The sequence below is a fragment of the Hyperoodon ampullatus genome (genome assembly GCF_949752795.1).
Source record: "Hyperoodon ampullatus genome assembly, chromosome: 7".
NCBI lineage: Eukaryota > Metazoa > Chordata > Mammalia > Artiodactyla > Ziphiidae > Hyperoodon > Hyperoodon ampullatus.
In genome coordinates, this window is record NC_136920.1 from 27754023 (window position 1) to 27778440 (window position 24418).

Below are 24418 nucleotides of genomic sequence, written 5' to 3' on the forward strand. Positions count from 1 at the left end.
ACAATCAACAAGCTTCCAACTAAACACATATAAAATTCAAGTCTACCAGATGAAAATCAAGATTTTTACACTGATATGACAGGCCTAACCCCATGTGCAAAAGACAAGCTCAATTGCCTCAAACACTCTGAGGATGGAACAAAGACAGTTCATTCATTTTTTTAAAAGGGTAGGCTACTTTTTCTTTAAGAAATAAAAAACAAGATTTGCTTTTAATTATGATTTAGGATGTAATAACAGCGTTATAATCTGCATTCCGCTATTTAGAAATATACAAATAGAAGATATTCAGGGGAGGGTGGGAGGGAGGGAGACGCAGGAGGGAGGGGATGTGGGAACAGATGTATATGTATGACTGATTCACTTTGTTGTAAAGCAGAGACTAATAAAAAATAAATAAAAAATTAAAAATTAAAAAAAATTAAAAAAAAGAAGATATTCAAACAGAAGGGGGGCCTGAAATTTAGTGTCAGTACACAGTTAAAATTCTAGCAACTAGGCAAAAGAAAAACTATTAGCTTATACCTTGCATTTATTATCTTCCCTTTTTATGGTATTATACATTTTTCAAGGAAACTGTTGTTAGACCAGGACATTAATACACAGTGAATGTCCTACATATCCCACAAGGGATAGTTGTTTTTGTTTGTTTGTTTTTGCGGTACGCGGGCCTCTCACTGCTGTGGCCTCTCCCGTTGCGGAACACAGGCTCCAGAAGCGCAGGCTCAGCAGCCATGGCTCACGGGCCCAGCCGCTCCACGGCATGTGGGATCTTCCCGGACCAGGGCACGAACCCGTGTCCCCTGCATCGGCAGGTGGACTCTCAACCACTGCGCCACCAGGGAAGCCCAAGGGATAGTTTTATATACCTAGCTTTTAAAAAAAAATAATAAATTTATTTATTTATTTATTTATTGCTGTATTGGGTCTTCATTCCTGCACGCAGGCTTTCTCTAGCTGTGGCGAGCGGACTTCTCGTTGCGGTGCGCGGGCTTCTCACTGCGGTGGCTTCTGTTGTTGCAGAGCATGGGCTCTAGGCGCACGGGCTTCAGTAGCTGTGGCTCGCCGGCTCTAGAGCGCAGGCTCAGTAGTTGTGGTGCCCAGGCTTAGTTACTCCATGGCATGCGGGATCTTTCCGGACCAGGGCTCAAACCCATGTCCCTCCCCTGCATTGGCAGGCCGATTCTTAACCACTGCACCACCAGGCAAGCCCTATACCTAGCTTTAACTTTGTCATTTAATGTCTTGAGAACTTAAAACTCCTGAAAAATTCTCATATATATATATATATATATATATATATACACACACACATATATGTATGAAAAATACAGATTTTTTTAAATGTTAAGAATGGTACCTGAAAAAAGAACGGTACCTGAGTGGTACAATTATAGGTGGAATCTTTTTCCTTTTTTTGTACACTTAGATATTCTGCAATAGACATATAATAAAAAATTAAAATCTTGGGCTATATAAAAGATGTTAAGATTGTTAGATTTCAGGATATTGTCAGGACTTTCACCTATAATAATCCTTGAGTATGAATCTATATTATCCTAAGACAAGATATCCTATAGCAGAAAAGCTCCAATTTTCCACACAATAGGAAATTTACTATTCATCTAACCCAGAGATCTATGGCAGATTACATTTTCTAAAGATGGCTCCCACATACTGTTCTACAATGTGACCTTGGCACTTCCCCATTAAGAACTAATCCAATTCCTCTGCCATTTTATTGAGTGGACGCCAACCAACAGTGTACAGTGGAAGTAACCCCGTATGACTTCCAGGGTTGAGTCATTAACAGCACTGCATCTCTACCCTGTTTGCTGGTCACTAAAACCAATCATGTTTGGAACCCTGAGCCATCATATAATAAGTTCAATAACCCTGAGGCTTCCATGCTATGAGGAAGCTAAGCCATGAAGACAGGTCTCATATAAGAATTCTGGTCAGCAATCCTAGTGTTAAGTCATCCTAGCCCAGGCATCAGACATGTGAGTAAACAAGGCTGAGTCTTCCCAGCTGAGGCCCCAGGCATCATAGTACAGGTCAACCCCACTGCATGCCCTGTCTGAATCCCTGACAGGCATCTTCTGTGCTCATGATGTGATGAGGTAAGTGTTAGAGTAATCTGTCACACAGCAATAACTGGAAGGTTAAGAGGTAAATAAACAGAGAAAGCAGCTCCTTTGTGAAACTCAGCTTCATAGTACACATCTTCATGGAATACTGTCATCAAAAAGGGATGCAAGAAGACCTCTGTGCAGCCAAAATAAAGATCTATGCATTAAATACAAGTAGAAGAATTGTTCATTTGGGGTTAAAATTGGTAGTATGAACTTAGTCACTACATAAATAAGGACTTGCTTGTCAAACTGACAGATCCAGCATTAACCCCAACAAAAACAGAGAGGCAAAGACAGGAGTAAAGGACTCCAGACAAACACAGCTTTTTTTCTTCCCTAAGCTAGAACATGGTTCCTAACTTATAAAGTGATAAAGACAAATTTGTTAACTACCCATATCATCCACATAAAATGAATATTAAGTATTTTTTTTTCAGGAGAATGTAGTCATTTTTCTAGCATCAGGTATCTTAATCAGAAAGCCTACCACAATATTGATATAACTGAAACCTCCCCTCTTAGATTCTATCTTGAAATATCTATAGTGAAAATTCAATTTAGGGTTCCTTTTTCAACTACTGAGCAGCCTGAATGTATTAAAAATTCATTTATAGCACCACATATGAGCAAGATAAAAAATCAGGCCATTTTCCAGATTACTCAGAGTCTCTAAAGCAGAACCATGGGATAGCAGTGGGACAGACATTACCCAGTAAATGTCAAAAGACTATATAGTCATGTAATCCTAAGAAATAATTATCCCAACAAGTGCTGTCCAGTCCTACTCTCCTGTTTCCCTGTTGCCTGTAATAGTTGACAGTATTTGTTATGTGACAGACCACGTTCAAATTTAAAGTATCAGGGAGGCACTATTATCAATCATATTTCATCTAAATGGAAACTGAAAGAAAGGGCAATTAAATAACTTGCCTAAGGTCATATATCCCAGAAAAATTATGTGTGCCTCAACACTTGCCCACTCTGTATTCCAGCCACCGCTACATTTCATTTCTGCCCCCCTGCTGCTGTTTTCCTCCTTTTCTTTCTCCAGAACACAGTACACCCAGATCTTCCATTCTTCCCAAAGATTTTTTCATCACCACCAAAGTTACTTTATTGAAATGTTTTTTAAAAATTCACTACAGTGCCATGAGGGTGCCAGAAGATAAATATCCAAAATAGCTGTTCTCCAGAGATTTCCTTCCTTCCTGTGATAACCAACAAATTACACAGATGAATAATTTTAAAAACATTTTTAAATTAAACAGTTAAAAAGAAATGGCAAAAGAGATGATAGACTCCAAAAAACCAAAAATTCTTCAACTAGACAACTGTAAACAGTCACAACAAGAAAGATTAGGAGAGACAACATCTTTAGCTCCACTATCTGGGAAACTATGTAACTCGTTCTCAATTAAGGGGATCTCCAAACTGAGGCAGAATACTTAAAAATGAAGTCTAAAATAACAAAAGTGGTAAGAACGCCTAGCTATATCTTAAATTATTTTACGTCTCCAGGCCAAATAAATCACGTCTGTAGTACCGAAAGAACCTGTAGAATGACGAATGGAAACACAGAAAGACAAAGATTTCTCTTCCTCTCATCTTTCCATAATCTTCAGTGGCCCTTCTACACATTATTTCAAGTCCCCAATCCCTGCATTCCTGTTCTTCACCTAGAAACATCAGTTCTGACTTTGCCCACACAGTGGTAGGCAGCTGACCCTGCCTCCAATTCACCTTCCACCAATTCAAGTGAGACTTAGTTGTTAGTAAAATTCATAGAAGACAGGAAAGGTAGTAAGAATCAAGTTTCTTCAATTTTTAAAGGGAGGTAGAGAGAACATACAGTACAATCCATTGATGATTCGTAACAGCTCTCTTCAAATGCTGGAAGCCTTCACATGCAGAAGTCTGAGTTGTTACAGAAAACAAAGTAAGTATTAAACAGTGGTGGCAGGGATGTAACTCTAACATCATGAACTTAAAGAGTTGTCCAAAAATGAAATAGACTTTCACTGAGAAATGAGCATTCTACCAGGCCCTAGAAGAATGATTAATGCAGAAGCTCAATGAATACCTGTCAAGACTGCAGGATTCCTGAACACTGAAGAACAGAAAAAGGATACTAAACTAGATATTATCTAAGGTCCCACTGTAAGATAATTTTTCAGGCAGATAGCTAACCAGGAGTTTAATTTGACAAGATTTTTGTCCAACTGAAAAGAGAAAAAAAAAAAGATCCTGTAAAAACCTTCATTCCTTGTCCATGGCAGTAAATATGTAGTTAAGTCTGAATGAATGGAAGCACCCTAGCAGGAAAATGAAAAAGTTTAAAGAGTTTCAGCATCACCTACTTTGAATTATATTCTTATAAAGTCTAAATAAAGCTTGTGCATTTGAAGAACAAATGATCAAAAAAAAAGAAAAGAAAAACAAACGATCATAGATAATCTTAACAATGTCTTTTGAATTATTAGTTGCTTTAATCAAACTACGCATTAGGAAGAGTCGGTACAACTGGTTTATATACTCTGCTGGGAGTATATAAATGTAGAAAGATGTGAACTGTAATTCATTTAAAATGGAGACCAAAGATTTTTTCCCACTGATTAAAGTATATTTCAGCTATTTCTATGTGTGGATAAGAGTATTAAGGGGAATGCAATGAAATTTCTAATAATTTACAATGGTTCAAATACCAACCAACAATCATCTGTCCTCCTTCCTAAGGCCTTGCTTACACTACCTACATTCTAAAATAAGTGTGTTCTATTTGGCTACTCATCAACTCTACTCACTTAAAAAAAATCCTTCAGGAAAAATCCCATTTCAATAAAAAACAGTGCAAGTAAACAGCTCTGTACAAAAAGCATTTTCCCCCTCATGGATTAATACATTTTAACAGGGTTTTACTGATGAAGCTACAAATACTTCTATGTAATGATTTACCCAAACTAGCAAATACTGATTTAGCATATGCCCTATGCAAGGCACGGTGTGATGTTAGTAATAGTCTCTGCCCTCCAGAAGCTTACCACCTATTTAGAAAAATACATAAGGTAAGAACATAAGGCAATATAAAAATGTAAAGGAAGTGTACAGACAATGGGTAGCACAGAAGTTAAAGGAAGCAGACTGCATGGTCGAGAAGCGTACCTTCCCCTTTCCCCAGGAAATACCAATTCTGAACTCTGCTCAATAAGGTCTCTTTCATCTATGTTTTTACACTCATGCTCTATCCAACAAAAGCACTGGTATTTAGCTAGTGGGAGAAATAAAAAGATGAGAAGTCAAGTACCTTACAATTCCAACTTTGGCTGACCTTCTCTTCTGCTACTCCTCTCATTCTTCTCTACTGCATACATACTATTCATTTCCTCTCCCAAAAGAAACCAATTATTAAAAAATATCCAGAAGCTTGGAAGACAAGAATTAAGATGTAAAGGTTGACACACCTCTGATTTCTCTACTGGTGATGCTATCCCCAAATCTTCTGGTCTATAACATACCAAATTTGAGTAGACTGGCAAATGTGCATTTGGGGCTTACCTAAGCATAAAAAGAAACTTCAGAGTTTAAACTTTAAGAGTTCATTTCATTACAGTAGGGATGTCCCAGTGATACCTGGTACAATGGGACTTCAGCTGTACTGCTAGTTGCTGGAGCCCATTACCTAGACAGCCTACAAACACAAATTTAACAATGAGACGCTAATAAAGGTCTATCAAAGAAAAAATAAAAAGCTTTTTTCTTTTGCTTTCAGCTTTTTTAAACAGAGGAACTCTTAACATTAAAGTATTTGAAGTAAAAAGGCTTTACTTGGTTCTACAGGATCAGCTTAAACATGAAAAATTACACTTACATTGCAGAGCATTACAAATTCTAATTATCCCTCTAAAACATTACAAGAGACCTTGGAATTCACCCATTTCAACCTGGGTCATTTTACATGAGCATCTCAATTTCCTCTTCTGTAAAATAAATTGGAATAAATTCTCAGATGGCTTTAAGCTCTTAAAATATCTTAGATTCTGTAATAGTATGATAATAAAATTAGGGCCATATTGTTGCAAGTTTAAACTTTTGCAAGTATTTATTCATTTTTTTTAAAGGTGAAGTAGTACTAGGCTAATCCTCATCTAGTTCTAAATGTAAACTAAGAAATTAATTACGTAAAATTATGACAAATTGTATGCTTAATCTCTAAGTCACACAAAATGTATTCTGATAGAATTATCTGCCACATGGGAATGATCCTAGAGTAAAAGAATATGGCCAGGTTAGGACAATACATTCTCATTATCATGCTTAGGATTCTACTCTCATTCTAGGAAAAGGTAGTGATGTTATCACATGATGGAATTCACCTTTTCCTTTCCAAATTCAAATTTTAAACACTTCTCTATGTCACACACTCACAGAGCACACCCAGACAGGCAGAGAGAAACAAATTAAGCATTATACTTTTTTTTCTCTGTGACAAGGTGAATGCAAAACAAAGTAATCTTGCCCTCTGCATTGCAGAGGAATAGTTCATGCAACCAGTGGAGAAACCAACACATCAGAGATTTTAACTGTCAACAAAAACTTCAGATGTTATCCCCAAGAAAAGATTTTGCTTATAAAACAATTATGAAATTTTTTGTTCAAAATACTTAAAAGAATTCTGTACAACAGCTGCACTGAAAATTCTAAATAGAGGCATACTGCATTGCTCTGGAAAGAAATGTTATCCTTTCTAACACTGGAGAGCATCCTTTTTCAGAATAATGTTAACTGCAAAGATATAAAGAGCAAAAAGACTTCAGGAAGTATGAAAAACAGTACACTTTGGCTATCACTTCTGGTCACCTACTGGTTACAAAACTGCCAGGCCATTCTGTTAGACAACACTGATTAATCTTTCACCTACCAAAGTCACCACTGTCTGAACTTAATATATTTGCAAAGGGTATATAACAATTTTAAATGTCATCTATTAAAACGGCCTCTATTCTACATCAAAACTGATTACATCTTACCATATAAATGAGCTCTCTCGAGTTAAAATTAAGACTTGGTTTCAAAATATCATCTTGCATAGCCTAGGGCCCAGTTCTATGCCAAGAAACTGATGAAGAAAACTAGGCAATCACTCAATTCATTATTACTTGTCCTTTAATCAGCTGAAAGATTGGTGAATGGAGTTTTACACTTGACTCTTTTTATTATAGCTGCATTTCTTCTCTATGCTAAACACTCATGAAGTCTTTATAAGCCCAAATTTCAAAAAACCACCAGGCCATTTAGTTGCATTACATAATAGGATCATATTTCATCAAAGTTAAGCATGCATTCTCACTGCACAGATGCTTAGCTTTCCTCTAATGGCTCAACTTACTAAAAAATTAACAAATAACTTTGTTTTTTCAATGAAGTACAATAAAATTATTCCAATTCTCTATGTCTCGTTGTGATGTTACTTATCAAGCAATAATTTTTATCAGAATACTTGATTTTAGAATCCCTGGAAAAAGGCATTTTGTCCAGAAGGCTCCTATGAAAAGGTCAAAACTAAAATACAACTCAAATATAACTTGCTTAAGGAACTGAAGTAAAAAGGAATCCAGTTATAAATAGTCTCTTCCTTTACTCCACAAGCGTTTCTAAAAAGGTTCAAAACTACTTTGTAAAGTAAATCGTACTTTAGGTGTGTTAGAAATGCTCACTGTTAAAAAATGAAGCACAATTAAATCCTTTCATACAGTAAATCATCTAGATATAGAAAAAATTCCATTTAAACTAGGAACTAGATGTGCTTAGAGGAAAACCCAAATGCCTTGAGTTTCTCAAAAAGTAAAACCTATAGTTTTAATAGTAATTAAGCCACAACATCAGTACTGCCAACTCAACTAGTTAACAAGTATGTGGCTCAGTCTATTAGTTATCAAAAAGCCTCACTTAACTGTAATTTGACATTTCCGCTATCCAGCAACCAAACACTGAGAAAACAGAAAAAAAGATATGAAATTCATTTCTTACTTTGTGTAGTACGTTAAATCTCCATCACTACAAGGGAATTTTTCAGTATTTACTAGCCTAGTCTATAATCTCTGCAATAATAATTACTTTACTTTCTCCTCTATAATTGGGGGGGAGGGGGTAGGCAATATACAGTAATACAAACCTATACATGTGAATGACCTGTCATGGTTCAGGGCCTCACAGGGCTTATGAAACTAGATTTCTAATTTTTTCAGATGCATACTACAATCTAACAGCCACCTCACAACTAAGGTACCTGCTAATCAGTGCTTGATTTTTATTATAAACATCTTACAAGAATCATTTTTCAGCCATTAAAATATAAATATCTATATTAAGATGTCCACACTTAAAATATTACATCATTAATATTTATCTTCTGATTCCCATCCTAGAAGAAAACAGATTTCTTAGGAATTCTGAAAACAAAAACCATTCAAGCAACAACCAGATTGAGAGGATTATTTGCTGCATTATGATGTTTTTAAAAGGTACCTAAGTCTCAATTTCAAATACAGATTAAAAAAACTAAATCAGATGGCAGACTCAGAAGACACTGGTCTTGGGCGTGCTTTTCCTATTACATATTTGAATGCAGTTCCTTAACAATTAAAATGCTTTTGTTGCTTTGTTAATACTGATAAATCTATTATCTAACTCATTTATAATAAACCACACAAAAGACAGAATTTTAAAACTCTAAAAATGTTTTAAAACTCCCCCCAAAATGTAAAATGAATCATTAAACACGCAATTAAAATAATTAAGGACTAAATATCACCAGTGTTCTTCAAGTTATTTCCCAGAGCCCAAATTTTAGCCAAGTAGTTACTATCTCAACATCTTAAGTAACACTATTAGGTGTCTGGCTAATTAAACATTTTAAAATGACTTCTTCAAAATTCAAGATGCTATAATAAATGTTTTACTAGAGGCAGACAAGCAGAACCTATTAAATGAAAGTTATTTTCTTAAGGTAAAATGCAAAAGTTTGCCTAATAGTCACAGATGTAATTACCCCATTTTTGTACTACTGATTCGTTTTCCCTTTCCACCTCCAACCTTACTGAAGGTTGAATTATCCACTCTGCCAAGACCCTTTCTCTACACACACACACACACACACACACACACACACACACACACACACACACACACACACGTGTCCCTCTAAACTGAGCTGGCACAGTACTGCGCTGAAAGCATAAAACAAAAGGCCAACTTGAAGACAAACCTCACTGTGTGACCTAGACTGGCTGAACACTGAATCCAAAAAACTGTGGGTGTGGCTCGATTTTTCTTTTTGGTGGGGGGTTGAGGGAGGCCAGTTGGGGCGGCTGCCTGGTCTCTGCCCTCCCCCTCTGCTTTCGCTTTGTGCTCACAATGCAGCTCCTGTAAAGCTCTTCCCTCTCCCCGCAGCCGCCGCCATGTTAGACGCGCTCTCCATGTGCCCAGAGACCCAGCGAGCCCCTCCGTCTAACCCGGACCCACCCCCCCTCCCCCGAGTCCCGATCGGTACAGTCTCCCTCCCATCCCTCTTTATAGTGTCCCAGAGGGACAGAAAGCCGCTGCAAAAAATCTTCCCGGGATCGAGTGGAGCGTGAGGCTCGCGGGGGCACCCAGACAATTGAAACAAAGAAGGCAACGTTAAGGCCGCCCGTCAGATGGGGGCGGGAGTAGCAAATCGAAGACCTCCTCTAGAGGGGCCGGATGGAGAGGCCATCCTCCGTCCACTTTCCTCCCAACGGAGAAGAGGGGCCAAGGCGCAGGCCTCAAGTACCTGGTAACGGAGCGGACAAGCCCCAAGGATACAGGATGCGGCCCGCCCCAACTCCACGAGGCAGTCGGGTGGACCCTGAACGCCCCCCACCCCGGGACCTCTTCATTTTCCCCCGCTGACCCCCTCGAAGAAATGGGGCCTCGGCCACGGAGAGAGGGGCATCCATCGCAGTTACGCCCGGCGACGGCACAGGCCCTCACCCTCACACAGCCCAGTCCCAAAGGCCAAGGGCCCGGCCCCCAGCACGAGGAGAGTCATAAAGAGACCTGGGGGCCAGCGCCGCGTCCGGGTCAGGGTCAGGTGACAAGCACCTCCCCGCGGAGCCCGCTCTCTGCGCACGAAGCTCCGGTTTACTGGGGAGGCCGGGCTTGGGGGCTGGGGGCCGGGTGGAGGGGAAGCGTCCGAGACGGGGAGAGTGAAGGCTGCGGTAGTCGGGGTCGGAGCATCAAACCCCCCCTTCCCCGTCAACTCCTGGCACCTTTTTCTTCTCCAGATTCCGAAGTTTCTTGTCGATCACCCCGAGAATCTGCTTCATGGCCTCGGTCTGGACAGCGCCGGTACCGGTAGTGGGGTGTTGAGAAGCCGGCGCGGCGGCCCCGGCCCCCGCCTCACTCCCGGTGGAACCCGAAGGAGGTGGCGGTCCGGACGACTTGCTGCCGCTTCCGCTGTGGCTGGTGGCCGAGGGCATCTTGAGACCGTAAGGAGAGAGAAGAAAAAACGGGAGGAAGGACAAGAGCGGCGAGTCAGGCGGCGGACGGGGCGAGACGCGGGACAAAACGCGCAGCGGGCGGGAGCTTGCGCGAGCGGGTGGGGGCGGGGACGGGGCCGGGGACGGGGCCGGGGCCGGCGCGCGCCGCCGGGGCAGGAAGGGGCCGCGGACGCGCGCGCGACCCGCCAGCGGGGCGCCCGGACGGGCCTCGCCCCGCCCCCCGCCCCTCCCCCGCGCGGGCTGCCGGCTCGGCCTACCCGCCCCGGGGCACCGAGGCTCGCGCCGGGGGCGGGGCCTCGCAGGGCCGGCCGCCAACGGCCAAAGCAACGGTCCCCACCGGGGAGGGCCGGCTCTCGCCGCCCTGCGAAGAAGGAAGGGAAGAGAGAGGTCGGGGCTGAGGGGCGGAGAAGGGTGAAGAAGGGCACTGGAAATGACCGGGGGGGGGAGTTGGGGGGAGACTTGAGGAGCGAGCCTCTCGCGAAGATCCAGCCGATCCGGAGGTAAAGGACACTCCGGGCAGCGGCCCGCTTCCCCTTGAGCGCCTTGGTCCGGGGTGGCGCTCACCGTGCGCGCGCGGAGGCCGCTGGAGATCCCGAGTGGGCGGCTGAGGGGGCAAGGGTGGCGGTGCGTTCCGAGCAGTGTCGTGCGCTCCTTGGGCACAGGCCGCTGCGCCCGGTCCCCGCTGCACCGAGAGCCGCTGCTAGTGAGGCGGAGAGCCGGGAGCGGGAGGGACTTAGGCAGCCAGCCCTCTGGGGCGGAGGGGGCGGGAGAAGCCACGGGCGGGGGCCTTCGCGGCCGCTCAAGCTGCCCGGCGCGAACGCCTGCGGGGAAGGGCCCGCCCGGCCTCCCGCCCGGCCTGCCCAAGCCCCTGGCCTGGGGCGCGGCCGCCCGGTGCAGCTCGGCACGGCCCCCGGGAGGCTGCCAGAGTGGTGCCTGCAGTTTTGGGCGAAATCGAAGCTAGGGTCCTTCAGGCGAAGTCGCTTGACGTCCAAACGGGGACAATAGGTGTCAAGCCGCTGGATCTGGAGCTGGCGACTGCCCTGCGAAGAGCCCTTATTGGGTGGGGGTTGGAGGGGTCGGGGCGGGGGGGCAAAGGTTTCTGCAAGTGAGGGGTCCGTGGGGGTGGGTGGTGCAGTCCCACCTTCTAGATTTCCTTCTGTATGCAGAGCAAGCAAACTCCCGCACCCCGAAAGGTCTGAAGACAAGTTGCCACTTCCCCCACAAAACAATCCACCTGGTAACCTAGGAGGTCTCTGTAGAACGCGTTTGAAATGAGCAAGATGGATTTTTTTTTTAAGTCTTAAAACTCTGGACTCATGTGAAAAATAATATTCAGCTCCCTTAACAGGCCTGAGTATTACGAATCAGACTTTTTTCCTTTTAGATTTACCTAAAACTTTTAAGAGAATGTTAAATGAAACCGAGACATCTTTTTTTTTTCTCTCCAAGAGAATTATTACAGCCTTGTAATAAGGCTGTGGACGGTGAACAAAAAAGAGGCCAAGTGCTGGAAGAAAATGTATTAAAAGGAATGTAATCAGTGGAAAAGTCAGCAACATAATGTTGTATGACAACAGTAAATGACCAATTTATAATTTAAATTTCCTGCAAAGGGGATAGAAAAGGATTCTACCAAACCACTGTTCCCTGGGGAATAAAATGAGTAATACTGGTTAGCACAGTGTATCCTGAGGGAGCCTAGAGAAATAGCAGCAGCCTGCAGCCTCAAGATATTCCAGTTAACTGCAGTCTGTTATCTATTCATTCAAATATTCATAGAGTACCTAACTATGACTTAGGAACTCTGTAATGCTAGGGACTGTGAACAGAACAAAAATTTCTATATTCCTGGAGCTTACATTGTAAGTGGGGAGAAACGTAAATAGTGAAGAGGTAGAGAAAAAAAATAGGGTGGTCAGGAAGAGCCTTACTGAGTGACATTTGAGCTAACACTGGAGGAAGTGAGGAAGAAGGTCACGCACTTATCTTGGAGGAAGAATTTTCCAGGTAGAGGGAAAACCAAGTTCCCAGGATCTGAGATGGGAGTGTGCTTGGTGGGTTCAAGGGACAGCAAGGAGGCCACAGTGGCTAGAGCAGAGTAGGAGATGATGTCAAAGACATAAAAGAGGGCCAGTCAGGTAAAACCTGATTGGCCATTGTAAGGACTTTGGCTTTTACTGAGTGAAATGGGGAGTCACTGCGTGCATAGTCTTAAGCAGAGGAGTAACGTGATCAACCTGTGTCTTAAACCCTCTTGCTGCTATATAAAGAATTTACAGCAAGTGTGTATTAGAAGTGAGAGGGAGGGTGGAGCAAGCGCAGAAGCTGGGAGCCCAATTAGGAGGCTGGTGAAATAATCCAGCCCAGAGATGGTGGTGGCCAAGGTCAGAGTGTTACAGTAAAGGTGGTGACAAGTGGTTGGATGCTTTATACGTTAGGATAGTAGAACCAAAAGGATTTGCTAACCAGTTAGGTGTGAGTGAAGTCAAAGTGGGCCTGAGGTTATTCAAGACTTAAGCACATGAACTGTGCTTGGCACTAAGTTAAACACTATGCTAAGCCTAGGGCTAAAAAGGGAGATTAGAATCCTTCAGGTCCTAGCAGCAATTAGTGTACTCAGCCTGACCACTAATCACTATCAAAATCTCAGGCCTCGGGGCTTCCCCGGTGGCGCAGTGGTTAAGAATCTGCCTGCCAATGAAGGGGACATGGGTTCGATCCCCGGTCAGGGAAGATCACACATGCCGCAGAACAACTAGGTTCATGTGCCACAACTATTGAGCCTGCGCTCTAGAGCCCGCAAGCCACAACTACTGAGCCTACGTGCCACAACTACTGAAGCCCGCACGCGCCTAGAGCCCATGCTCCACAACAAGAGAAGCCACCGCAATGAGAAGCTCGCACATCACAACCAAGGGTAGCCCCTGCTTGCCGCAACTACAAAAAGCCTGAGGACAGCGATGAAGACCCAACGTAGCCAAAAATAATTAATTAATTAATTAATTAATTAATTAAATTTTAAAAAATCTCAGGCCCCATCTCAAATCTACTGAGGTATATCTGCATTTTAACAAGCTCCTCAGCCAATTTGCATGCCTGGTGAAGTTTGGGGGAAAAAAATTACTGCTTTATTAGAACTTGATCACTGTCTTTAAGATCAGACATGAACTACACTACTAGACAAATTCTTCCCAAACCTATAGAATCAAAAACTCTGAGGGGGGCTTCCCTGGTGGCGCAGTGGTTGGGAGTCCGCCTGCCGATGCAGGGGAAGCGGGTTCGTGCCCCGGTCTGGGAGGATCCCACATGCCGCGGAGCGGCTGGGCCCGTGAGCCATGGCCGCTGAGCCTGCGCGTCCGGAGCCTGTGCTCCGCAATGGGAGAGGCCACAACAGTGAGAGGCCCGCGTACCACAAAAAAAAAAAAAAAAAAAAAAAAAAAAAACTCTGAGGGTAAAACCCAGCAATCTGTGCCCTCTGGGTGATTCTGATGCCTGCTAAAATATGAGAACCAATGACTTGCCGACCTTTGGTGATTCAGGTTTGAGCTGAAGAGGCCTTGTGATTAGGTGTTAAGAAGGAAAGGCCTTTTCTGCCTTTCTTTCGCACATTATGGAATAGTAGTTACTGAAGCAAAGATTCTGGCCAGTTAAATTAGGCTTGAAGAAAAGAGAAAGTGCATTGTTGAGAGGGAGCAGGATAGATGACAACACAGATGATGAAGACTCATTTGGGGGTTCATCTCACAGCTGACAGTATATCAAGATAGGCTAGGTTATGCTGCAGTAACAATCCTGAAACCTCTGTGACTTAAAATAGGGATCTGCAAAATACAGTCCCTGGGCCAAGTGGCCCTCTGTCTGCTTTTGTAAATAGTTTGGGGATGGGGGAGATACAGCTACATCCATTCAGGTACATATTTTTTCATGGCCGATTTCATGCCACAGGACAGCAAAGTTGAGTAGTAGCGATAGAGACATTATGATGGGCAAAACCTAAACTACTATCTCACCCTTTACAGAAGAAGTTTGCCAATCCTTGGCTTAAAACAAATGATACACATCCATCATGTTTCAGCAGAGGGCTCTGCTCACAGCACTCACTCAGATTCAGGCTGATGGAAAAACCATATCTCAAGTGTTGCTGATTACTATGCCACGAGAAAAAAGAACTCGAGGGTTTCTCAAGTAGTCAATTAAATACTCCAGACAGATAGACTTGTGTCTTGTGTGCTCGCACCTCATTAGCCAGGAAGAGTCACATGACCCCATCCAACCAAGAGATGCTATCCTGTCAGATGCCTGGAAGGGAACCAGGTGAACCAGAAATACTTGGTGGACATACATAGCTGTTGTGCTCTCACTTCCTACAATATGTTATCCCAATCCCACGTCCTTGGTTTTCTGACATTCTTGTAGTTTATTCAGGTCAACAGGTCCAGGAAGACAACAAATTTAAGGCAAAGCAGTGTCTTTAACTTCTGCCCAGCCCTGTGCCATGGTCCCAGCAAACCAAATTTGTCTATTTCCCATCTGACAAAAAGGCGACTAAAGCTATGTTTATGTGAATTTTTAATACTTTCTCTTTTTGCCTTTTTTTCCCACTACAAAGCCAAATGGTACTTGGGGTCACTGTATCACTGAAGAAATAGGAAAATTAAAGGGTTTTCCCAGCAAACCAGTGGGAGAGCAGAATATGTAAGTGGAAAACACTTTCTCCAAAAACCTTGGTATTAAAGATATACCCAATATATTGATATTTGAATAACACAAATCTCCCAAGTTGACATTCACTTGTTTGGAGGTATTTATAAATTGTCACAACTTGAGGGGGAGGTGCTACTGACATCTAGTGGGTGGAGGCCAAGGATGCTTCTAAACATCCTGCAATACACAGGACAACACAGAATTATTAAGGCCAAAATGCCAATAATGCTGAGGTTGGGCAACTCTGTTTTATTTTATGAGACCAAAAATACAGTCATTTGTTCCAGTACTTCACAAGTAAAAATATTGAGATGACACTGGCAGAAAAAACAATCCTTAGAAAGTGTGACAGGACGTAACACTGAACTGGGAATAGATAATCATCTTGCATCCTAGCAACTGATGCACAGTTATGGTCTCTTTCAGGCTATATATAGTATATATATTCATTTCATCCACTAATACGTACAGTCCACTTCAAACAATAATCGAAGAAAAAGAATTTCCTTCAAAGTGACAACTGCCTCACAAACTTTAGAAGGAATAAAACTTTATATATCTCAAAGTTACATACTAGGAGAATATAAGTATATTATAAAGGTACTTTATTCAGGACTGTTTCTACAATTAGGATATGTATTGTTCAAGAATAACTTTCACATCTAAAAGGACAACTCCCCCTGCATTAATGGTTTACCTTTCAGGTGTTAATATCTTTTTTTAATCTTGAGAGTCTAAGAACTTGATTTAAAGATTTCCTAAGCACTAAGCCACTAAAAGACATGAAAAATGTTCCAGAAAGGTGTAGGTCCCGTGTTACTTTTTCTTTTTAATTGTATAGATTTTCCAGTGTCGACTTTGCAAACGGGAGAGGTCTGCAAGCCCCACCCTAATTCTCCGGCTTTGTGCAGTGTTTCTCAAAGGAAGCAAGCCCACCACTTTCAGAATCACCTGGGGCGCTTGTGAGAATGAGGAAAACCAGACTCCACCCCAGATATTGCATCTACAAACCAGAATCTGAGACCTAGGAATATGTGTTTTAAAAATCAAATTCCTCTTTGCACATTCAAGTTTGTGAACAGAAGTGGGGCATTTATTTTCACAAAAATAAGTGCCAAAAATGTTTAAACAAAAATAGCTCTTTTCATGATATCCTCTTATCTTTCTTCCCAGGAAGTGCTGTGAGGATCTCTTAAAAGGGTATTGTTGGCAATCGCCAGACACATTGAAAAGAGCCGCACACTTGAGTTGCTATTCAGAAAGGAGCAACCGGATTCCAAGATGGGAGAGAAAATGTTGAGGCTACAGGCTGGGGAAAGAATCCAGAGTGGTGAATGGACGGTTAGGGTTAAGGGAAAGGAAGGTGACTCAGCAAATCTGTAGCGCCTACTTCTGTATATTATACTGAAAAGCTGCTGGCTAAGAAAAAGCACTATTTAGTGGTGTTAAAACGGGGGCTGTGCCTCAGAATCACCTGGAGGGCTTGTTAACGCCCTGCTCGCGGGGCCCCACCCCCAGAGTGTCAGACGCCTCGTGCAGATGCGGAACGGGACGATATTTTACATTTCCAGCAAGTCCTCAAGTGATGTTCATGCTGCTGGTCTGGAAACCACGTTTTGAGAAGCACAGGATTAGAGGGATTTATTTTTAACGATTGGAGCAAGGAAAAAAACTAAGGGGAGAAGAAACGTTTAAAAGTAATCAATGATGACAGTAGTATACTAGAATATCATGGTTTATGCTGCTATTTGTTGTTTTGTATTTTCCTCTTCAAGAGGCCAGAAGAGAAAAAATAGATAAGGATATTGCACCGGCTAGTCAAACTTCATTAAGAGGTTGTTCCAGAGGACAGTGAGGGAAGGAACCAGCCACCTTTCCTCTAGGCTCTTCTTATATAAACCAAATGCCCCTCGAAACCCTGTCCTACTGCAAGATCATATTCCTTGGCATTCTTCTGGTTAGAGCTGGTTACGCTTCCCTTCATGAACGCTGAGCTAACATCCACCTAAAGAAGAAAGACACCAGTTCTTTAGGACACCAGGCTGGGTTGATGAGAGAAAAAGGAGAGGTGTTAATGTGACAAGAAATATGTTTGTACAACATCTTCACAAGAAAAAAAAAAACAAATCATAAACGTAGTTTTAAAAACTTTGGTTTTGGGCTTCCCTGGTGACGCAGTGATTAAAAATCTGCCTGCCAATGCAGGGGACACGGGTTCGAGCCCTGGTCCGGGAAGATCCCACATGCTGCGGAGCAACTAAGCCCGTGGGCTACAACTACTGAGCCTGCGCTCTAGAGCCCACGAGCCACAAGCACTGAAGCCCGCGTGCCTAGAGCCTGTGCTCCACAACAAGAGAAGCCACCGCAATGAGAAGCCCGCGCAGTGCAACGAAGACCCAACGCAGTCAAAAGTAAATAAATAAATTTATAAAAATAAAAGTAAAAACTTTGGTTTTGGGGGACTTCCATGATGGTCCAGTGGTTAAGACTTCACTCTTCCACTGGAGGAGGTGCCTGTTCAATCCCTGGTCAGGGGAAATAAGATCCCACATGCCACATGGCTAAAAAAAACCAAAAAACAATTTCAGGTTTTTTTGAAATTGCAGGAGTAATACATGCTTACTGCAAATAATTCAAATAAGAAGTATGCAAAAAAAGTAAAATTTGACACTTTAAAGTGTTGTATAACAGCTTTACTGAGATATAATTTACAGACCATAAAATTCACACTTTAAAAGTGTACAGTTCAGTGGTTTTTAGAGTAGTCACAGAGTAATGCAATCATCGCCATTATCTAATTTTAGTGTATTTTTATCACCCCAAAGATAACTTGCACCCATCATCCATCACTCCCCACTTATCCCTTCTTCCAGCCCCTGGCTACTACTAATCTAATTTCTGTTTCTATGGATTTGCCTATTCTGGACATTCTATACAGATGGAATGTGTCTCACTTTGTGTCTGTCTCACTTATTTCACTTAGCATAATATTTTCAAGATTCACCCATGTTGTAGCACTCCTTTTTATGGCTGAATAATATTCCATTGTATGTATATATAACAGTTTATCCACTCATCAGCTGATGGACATGTAGCTTATTTCTACTTTTTGGTTATCATGAACAATGCTTCTGTGAACATTCATGTACAAGTTTTTAGGTGAACAAATTTTCAATTCTCTAGGTATATACCTAGAGTAGAATTTCTGGGTCTTTTGGTAACTCTACCTTATTTTTTTTAAATTTTATCTTTGGCTGCACTGGATCTTTGTTGCTGTGCTTGAGCTTTTCTCTAGTTGTGTCAAGTCAGGGCTACTCTTCGTTGTGGTGCATGGGCTTCTCATTGCGGTGGCTTCTCTTGTTGCGGAGCACAGGCTCCAGTCACGTGGGCTTCAGTAGTTGTGGCATGCGGGCTCAGTAGTTGTGGCATGCGGGCTCTAGAGCACAGGCTCAGTAGTTGTGGCGCACGGGCCTAGTTGCTTCATGGCATGTGGGATCTTCCCGGACCAGGGCTCGAACCTGTGTCCCCTGCTCTGGCAGGCAGATTCTTAACCACTGCGCCACCAGGGAAGCCCCAGTAACTCAACCTTTAACTTTTTGAGCAACTGCCAAACTGATTTCCAAAGCAGCTACACTATTTTATGTTCCTACCAGCAATATATGAAATTTCCATTTTCTCCACATCCTCACCAACACTTGTTTTTATCCATCTTTTTGATTATAGCCATCCTAGTAAATGTGTCTCAGTGAGAAATGGTATCTCAATGTGGGTTTGATTTGTATCACTGGGTATCTTTAAATAAGGATTAGCTTCTTCCCTGCTTTGGATGGCTTAGATTTTGTCAGAAAGCAGGAGGTATACAATTGTATTTCAAGCTCTCTTTTAACTCTGTGGTTAGAATTGTCACAGCTCTGGTGTATACATTCCTGGTCAATGCTATGAAGTATCTAGCTAGTGAGTCCTTGAGAAAATACCAGAAGAATAATACTGGCAGTAGGTGGACACTCAAACATGCCTGATGATTAGGACTTAAACTTAGGCAATGTAGATGGTCACTTACCTAAAAAGCTTGATTTTGGCATTAGGAAGACTTCTTAGCCCCTTATTACTTCTCCAGCAGTGTGTTCACTGAAAAAACATTTCCTTAGCACCCTGTGTGTGCCAGGTACTGTCCATGTTGACACACGATGCTGAATGAGACATAGTCTCCTGGCCTCAAGGAAAGCAGTATTGAGAAGGGTAGACAGAAATAAAATTCGGTGTAATATACCTCAGGGAGGTACTACTACACTGTCACCAAAGTAGCTAAAATTTGGAAACCGAAATGGATGAGTAATGGTGAGAATATAGAGCAACTGGAACTCTCATACACTATTAATGGGAGTATAAAGTGACCCAACCGCTTTAGAACAGTATTTGGCAGTGTCTCCTAATGCTGAATATTCACATACCCTATAATGGAGAAATTTCACTTTGGGACATATTATACCTCATAGAAATGCATATACATGGTAACTGAAAGACATAGCCAAGAATGTTCAAAATAACTTTGTTCTTAGTAACTAAAAATGGAAACAATTCAAATGTCTATCAGTAGTGAAAAAGGATACATAAGTGGTGTATTCATACAAAGGAATACTATACAGCCCTACAAATCAACAAACCACCATTACTAGAAACAACATGGACGAGTCTAACACCCAGAATGTTGAATCAAAGAAGCTAGATACAAGACTATGAGCTTTTTTAAATGGGCAAACTAATTTATGATAAAAGAAATCAGAACAGTGGTTACGTTTGGGGTTATGTAAGGACTGGGATGAAGCACAAGAGAGGGTTTTGGGGTCCTGGCAATGTTCTATTTCTTGATCATAGGGGTAGTTACACAGGTATAATTCACTTTGTAAAAATCATTGAGCTGCTGCACATTTATGGTTTGCTCACTTCTGCAGGTATGTTATACTTCAATAAAAATGTCTCCTTAAAATATTTCAGTTTTTTATGAGCAAAAATATGGGCAAACCAGAAGCCTATATAAGAAAAAGAGGTGGCTCATAAATGGGATTGGTTAACTCTTTATGGGAGAGAACCAGGGAAGGCTCTCTGGAGATGTTGCCGGAGCTGGATTTTGAAAGATAAATTTGACATGCAGACAAAAGTGGGTAAAGGAAAGAGGAAAGGCATTGCAAAGGGAGCAACATGCTCAAAAGCACAGGGAGGCATATAATTATATGGCATATTTTAGGAATCATAAGCAGTTCTATACTGTTGGAGTGTTAATTGGGGAGGGATGGCAGGGAGGGAGATGCAGACGATAAAGACTGGCCACATAAGCAGTAGCCAGGTCAAGAAAAATCCCTTTTATCCCAGATAAACAACTTTAGCTCAAACTGTAGATCTCAGCTTTTCTATGGAAATATATTCCCCTGAAGTTCTGAATAAAATGGACCATCTCATTGGAAAAATGCATATATAAAATCTGCATATAATCCACAATTCCTGTGATGTCTGTCAATTTGGACTCCTGCTTCATGCATCTCAGAACAGAGGCAGGATCAGATTTATATTTTAGAAAGCTCAGTGAATGCAGCATGGAGGTTGGATTGGAAGTTGAGCCAGGGTGACCTGTAGGAACTGATTAGAACAGCAAGAGAACAGATAGGGCTTGAACTAAAACAGTGCCAGAGCTGAATTCTAAGGATATTCATAGGTAGGGTCATCAAGGATTGGTGGCTGATTAGATGTGAGGGTTGAGGGAGTGGTAGCTTCTGGGATTCTCCTGTGTTTCCAGCTTGAGTTAGTCATTAGACAGCCTACCAAAGACAGGAGCTAGAGGGTGTCAGGAAGATTTTGGTTAAAAATGAATTTTTTGGTGATCATTTTGAAAGGTATAGAAATATTGAATCACTATGTTGTGTACAGGAATTAATATGGTGTTGTAGCTCAATTATACTTCAAAAACAAACTTGTAGAAAGAGTCATCAAATTTATGGTTACCAGAGGCAGAGGGTTGGGGGGAGGGGGAATTAGATGAAGGCAGTCAAAAGGTATAAACTTCCAGTTATAAGTACTAGGGATGTAAGGTACAACATGATAAACATAACACTGCTGTATGTTACACATGAAAGTTAAGAGAGTAAATCCTGAGTCCTCATCACAAGGAAAAAAAATTTTTTTTCTATTTCTTAATTTTGTATCTACATGAGATGATATTCACTAAAATTATTGTGGTAATCATTTCATGATGTATGTAAGCCAAATCATTAAGCTGTACACTTTAAACTTATACAGTGCTGTACGTCAATTATATCTCAATAAAACTGGAAGGAAAAAAATGAACTTCTTTCTCAGAAAGAAGTAGACCATTAACTAACTCCTTAGGCTTCAAGTGCATCCTGATTAGTGTTGGGCCCCATGCTGCTGGCCTCTGGTGACACCCCTTGCATTTAAGCCTTAAATGCTGCAGGAACAAACTTGGACAGGAACAAATCAATTTGCATATGCTAATTCACAAAGACATTAAGGCTTTGCCTTGGGAAATGTAAGCAGATTCTGACACCCAGCACTCCTTATCCATGTGAGTGAACTAAATGTGCTGTGTAAGAGAAGAGCTTGAACATTTGTGTCACAGGCTCACCATGGCATTGAGCCATCATAGATGAATATAACCCTTGGAAAGAAAGATTTTCCCCCCTACTTCCAGAACTCAAATACGGTGGAGCCTAGATCATCGAAACACTTTCTCTCCCTGAATAAGGATTACCCAGGGCTATTTGGTGGACATTTGTGCCTGGTCACTGCAGATCATACAGCAATGGTTAAGGACTACCCAAGGACAGAGGACCAGTGAAGTCTGATGTTTTACTGACAGTCACAGCAGTCAAAAAGAATATGAGCAGGTTTTCCAGTTCCATTTATTAAGACAATCTGAACCTTTGGAATGTGAAGTTATCACACAAGGGAGACAAGTTGAAGGCTCCAAGTCACCTGATTTGAACATTTAAGAGGAATGTGACCTGATTTTGAACCCCAGGGGAGTGAAAGAAGATATATTGGTTTAATCAGATTTGCATTTTTAAAAGATCACTCTGGCTGTTTTATAGAAAATGGATTGGAGGGAGGCAAATATGGATGCAGGAATACAAGAGGACATTTTAGTCAGTGAGGCGACAGGTGATCGTGGCTTGAACCAGAGACTGGCAGAGGAATATGGAGAGAATGGATTTAATATATATTCCATGTATGTCAGAGGCAGGATAAGTAGAATGTGGTAATTGATTCAATATGAGGGGTGTGGTAATTGATTCAATATGAGGGGGTGGCACACTGGCTTAGTTGCTCCACGGCATGTGGGATCTTCCCAGACCAGGGATTGAACCTGTTTCCCCTGCATTGGCAGGCGGATTCTCAACCACTCTACCACCAGGGAAGTCCCCAAGATGTTTGGCTTTGGGATAGACAGACTGATGGCTGGAGGTGGAAGTGGGGATAATTATTTACTTTTAACATGTTGGCAGAGATGAGCCTGCATGAATGCCATTCACAGATAGAAGGAAAGGCTACAGTTAGAAGGAGGGATACATATTTAGTATGGATAGACTGGAAGGAAATAATTTTATAGATATGGTAGCCCAAAATTGAAGGAATTCTTGCATGATGGATTCTTTTTTTTTTTTTTTTCCCATGAAGCAGAAAGTGAGGGTTATTTACTGAGAATGAGGGGAGATGTAAGGGATCAGAAGTTTAATAAACGTAGGTAGATAAGTGGCAGGGGGGTGGGCGGGGGGCTGTAGGAATTTGCATTAGAAGTTTCCAGGGGATATGGATGATGCTGGTTCAGGGACTGCACTTTCAGAGAAAAGTACAGAGAAAGCATATGGTTATCTCCCCAGTTGAACACCTTCATCTCCCAGTTGGACCACAGTGGCATTTCCATCACTATGACCGAGCTCCAGCTGTGCCTCCCCCACAGTATATTTTCTACATAGTATTTTTTTTCAAAGGAAAGTCAAACTATTTCAATCAGCTGCTCAAAACTCTTCAACGGCTTCTTTGGACAAACCAAGTCCCAAGTCCTCATCTGGGTCTATAATGCCTTCATGATGTGGCCTCTGGATATCTTTCCAGCCTCATCTTCTACCATTCCCTGCACTCCAGGCATGCTGTCAGCTTGCTCTTCTGCACACTCCCACTCCAAGGTCTTTGCATCTGCTCTTCTTGGGAATGTCCTCCCATGCCATGGTTCTTACCTCATTTCAGGTCTCTGCTCAGAAGCCACCTCTTTGGTGATTCTTTTCCAGACTATTGCACCGAAAATAGCACTGCCCTCCCACCCTTCTTACTTTCTGTCCCCTTTCCCAGCACTTATTTTTCCTCAAAGCACTTATCATGAGCTAACACGTATTAAACCTCTATATGTCTATTTTCTGCCACCACGGGCACCCCCTCCGGCCCCTGCAGGATATAAACTCCACAAGGTCAGGGCCGTGATCTGTCTTGTTCATTTTGTATCTTCAGCACCTATAAAGACACCCATCACAATGTTGATGCTTATTCAATACGTGAGTTATTGATGGTTGATGTCAGCCAGGTTGGGTTTGGCCAGAGTAGTGACAAAAGATCAGAAGGACAAAGTAAATGAAGATATTTGCAAAAGACTGATTGAAATGATTGACCATCCAATCAAAGTTGGGTAAGAAACCAAGGAGATGACAATGTAAAGAGAGTTAAGGGGGAACTTTTGGGCCTAGCTATCCCAAAGAGGTTGGAGAATGATCATAATGGAAACAGTTGACCAAGCAAACTGTAATGCAAGAATCTGTGGTTGGGGAATGGGAGGCTTATATTTGTGATATGGGAGGAAAAGCAATTTCAAAGGGCAAAGTAGAGGACAAAGGAGAAGGTCGGTGGAGATAAGATGGTCAAGAAATTGAGAGGCTTGGGTGTTAGCCATCACTCTGGACTTTGAAGTGACCCAGGATGAGCCTGGTCCAAAAGACTTGAATGATGAGGAGGGGGAACGGTGGTATAACCACAGGGCACGAGCCTCAAAGGAAGAGGATT

The 24418-nt window shown here is 42.2% G+C and overlaps 1 protein-coding gene across 1 annotated transcript in view; it reads right to left on the minus strand.

Annotated features, from left to right (window-relative positions):
* Positions 1-11318, minus strand: part of CAPRIN1 (cell cycle associated protein 1) — a 34164-nt gene extending 22846 nt beyond the window's left edge. Inside the window, exons 1-2 of the mRNA XM_079707587.1 lie at positions 11216-11318; positions 10421-10630 (exon numbers count right to left, since the gene is read on the minus strand). Coding sequence (XP_079563713.1) covers positions 10421-10630 — 210 coding nt within the window. The 5' untranslated portion in view covers positions 11216-11318. The remainder of the gene's footprint in view (positions 1-10420; positions 10631-11215) is intronic.
* Between the last annotated feature and the right edge of the window lie 13100 nt (positions 11319-24418).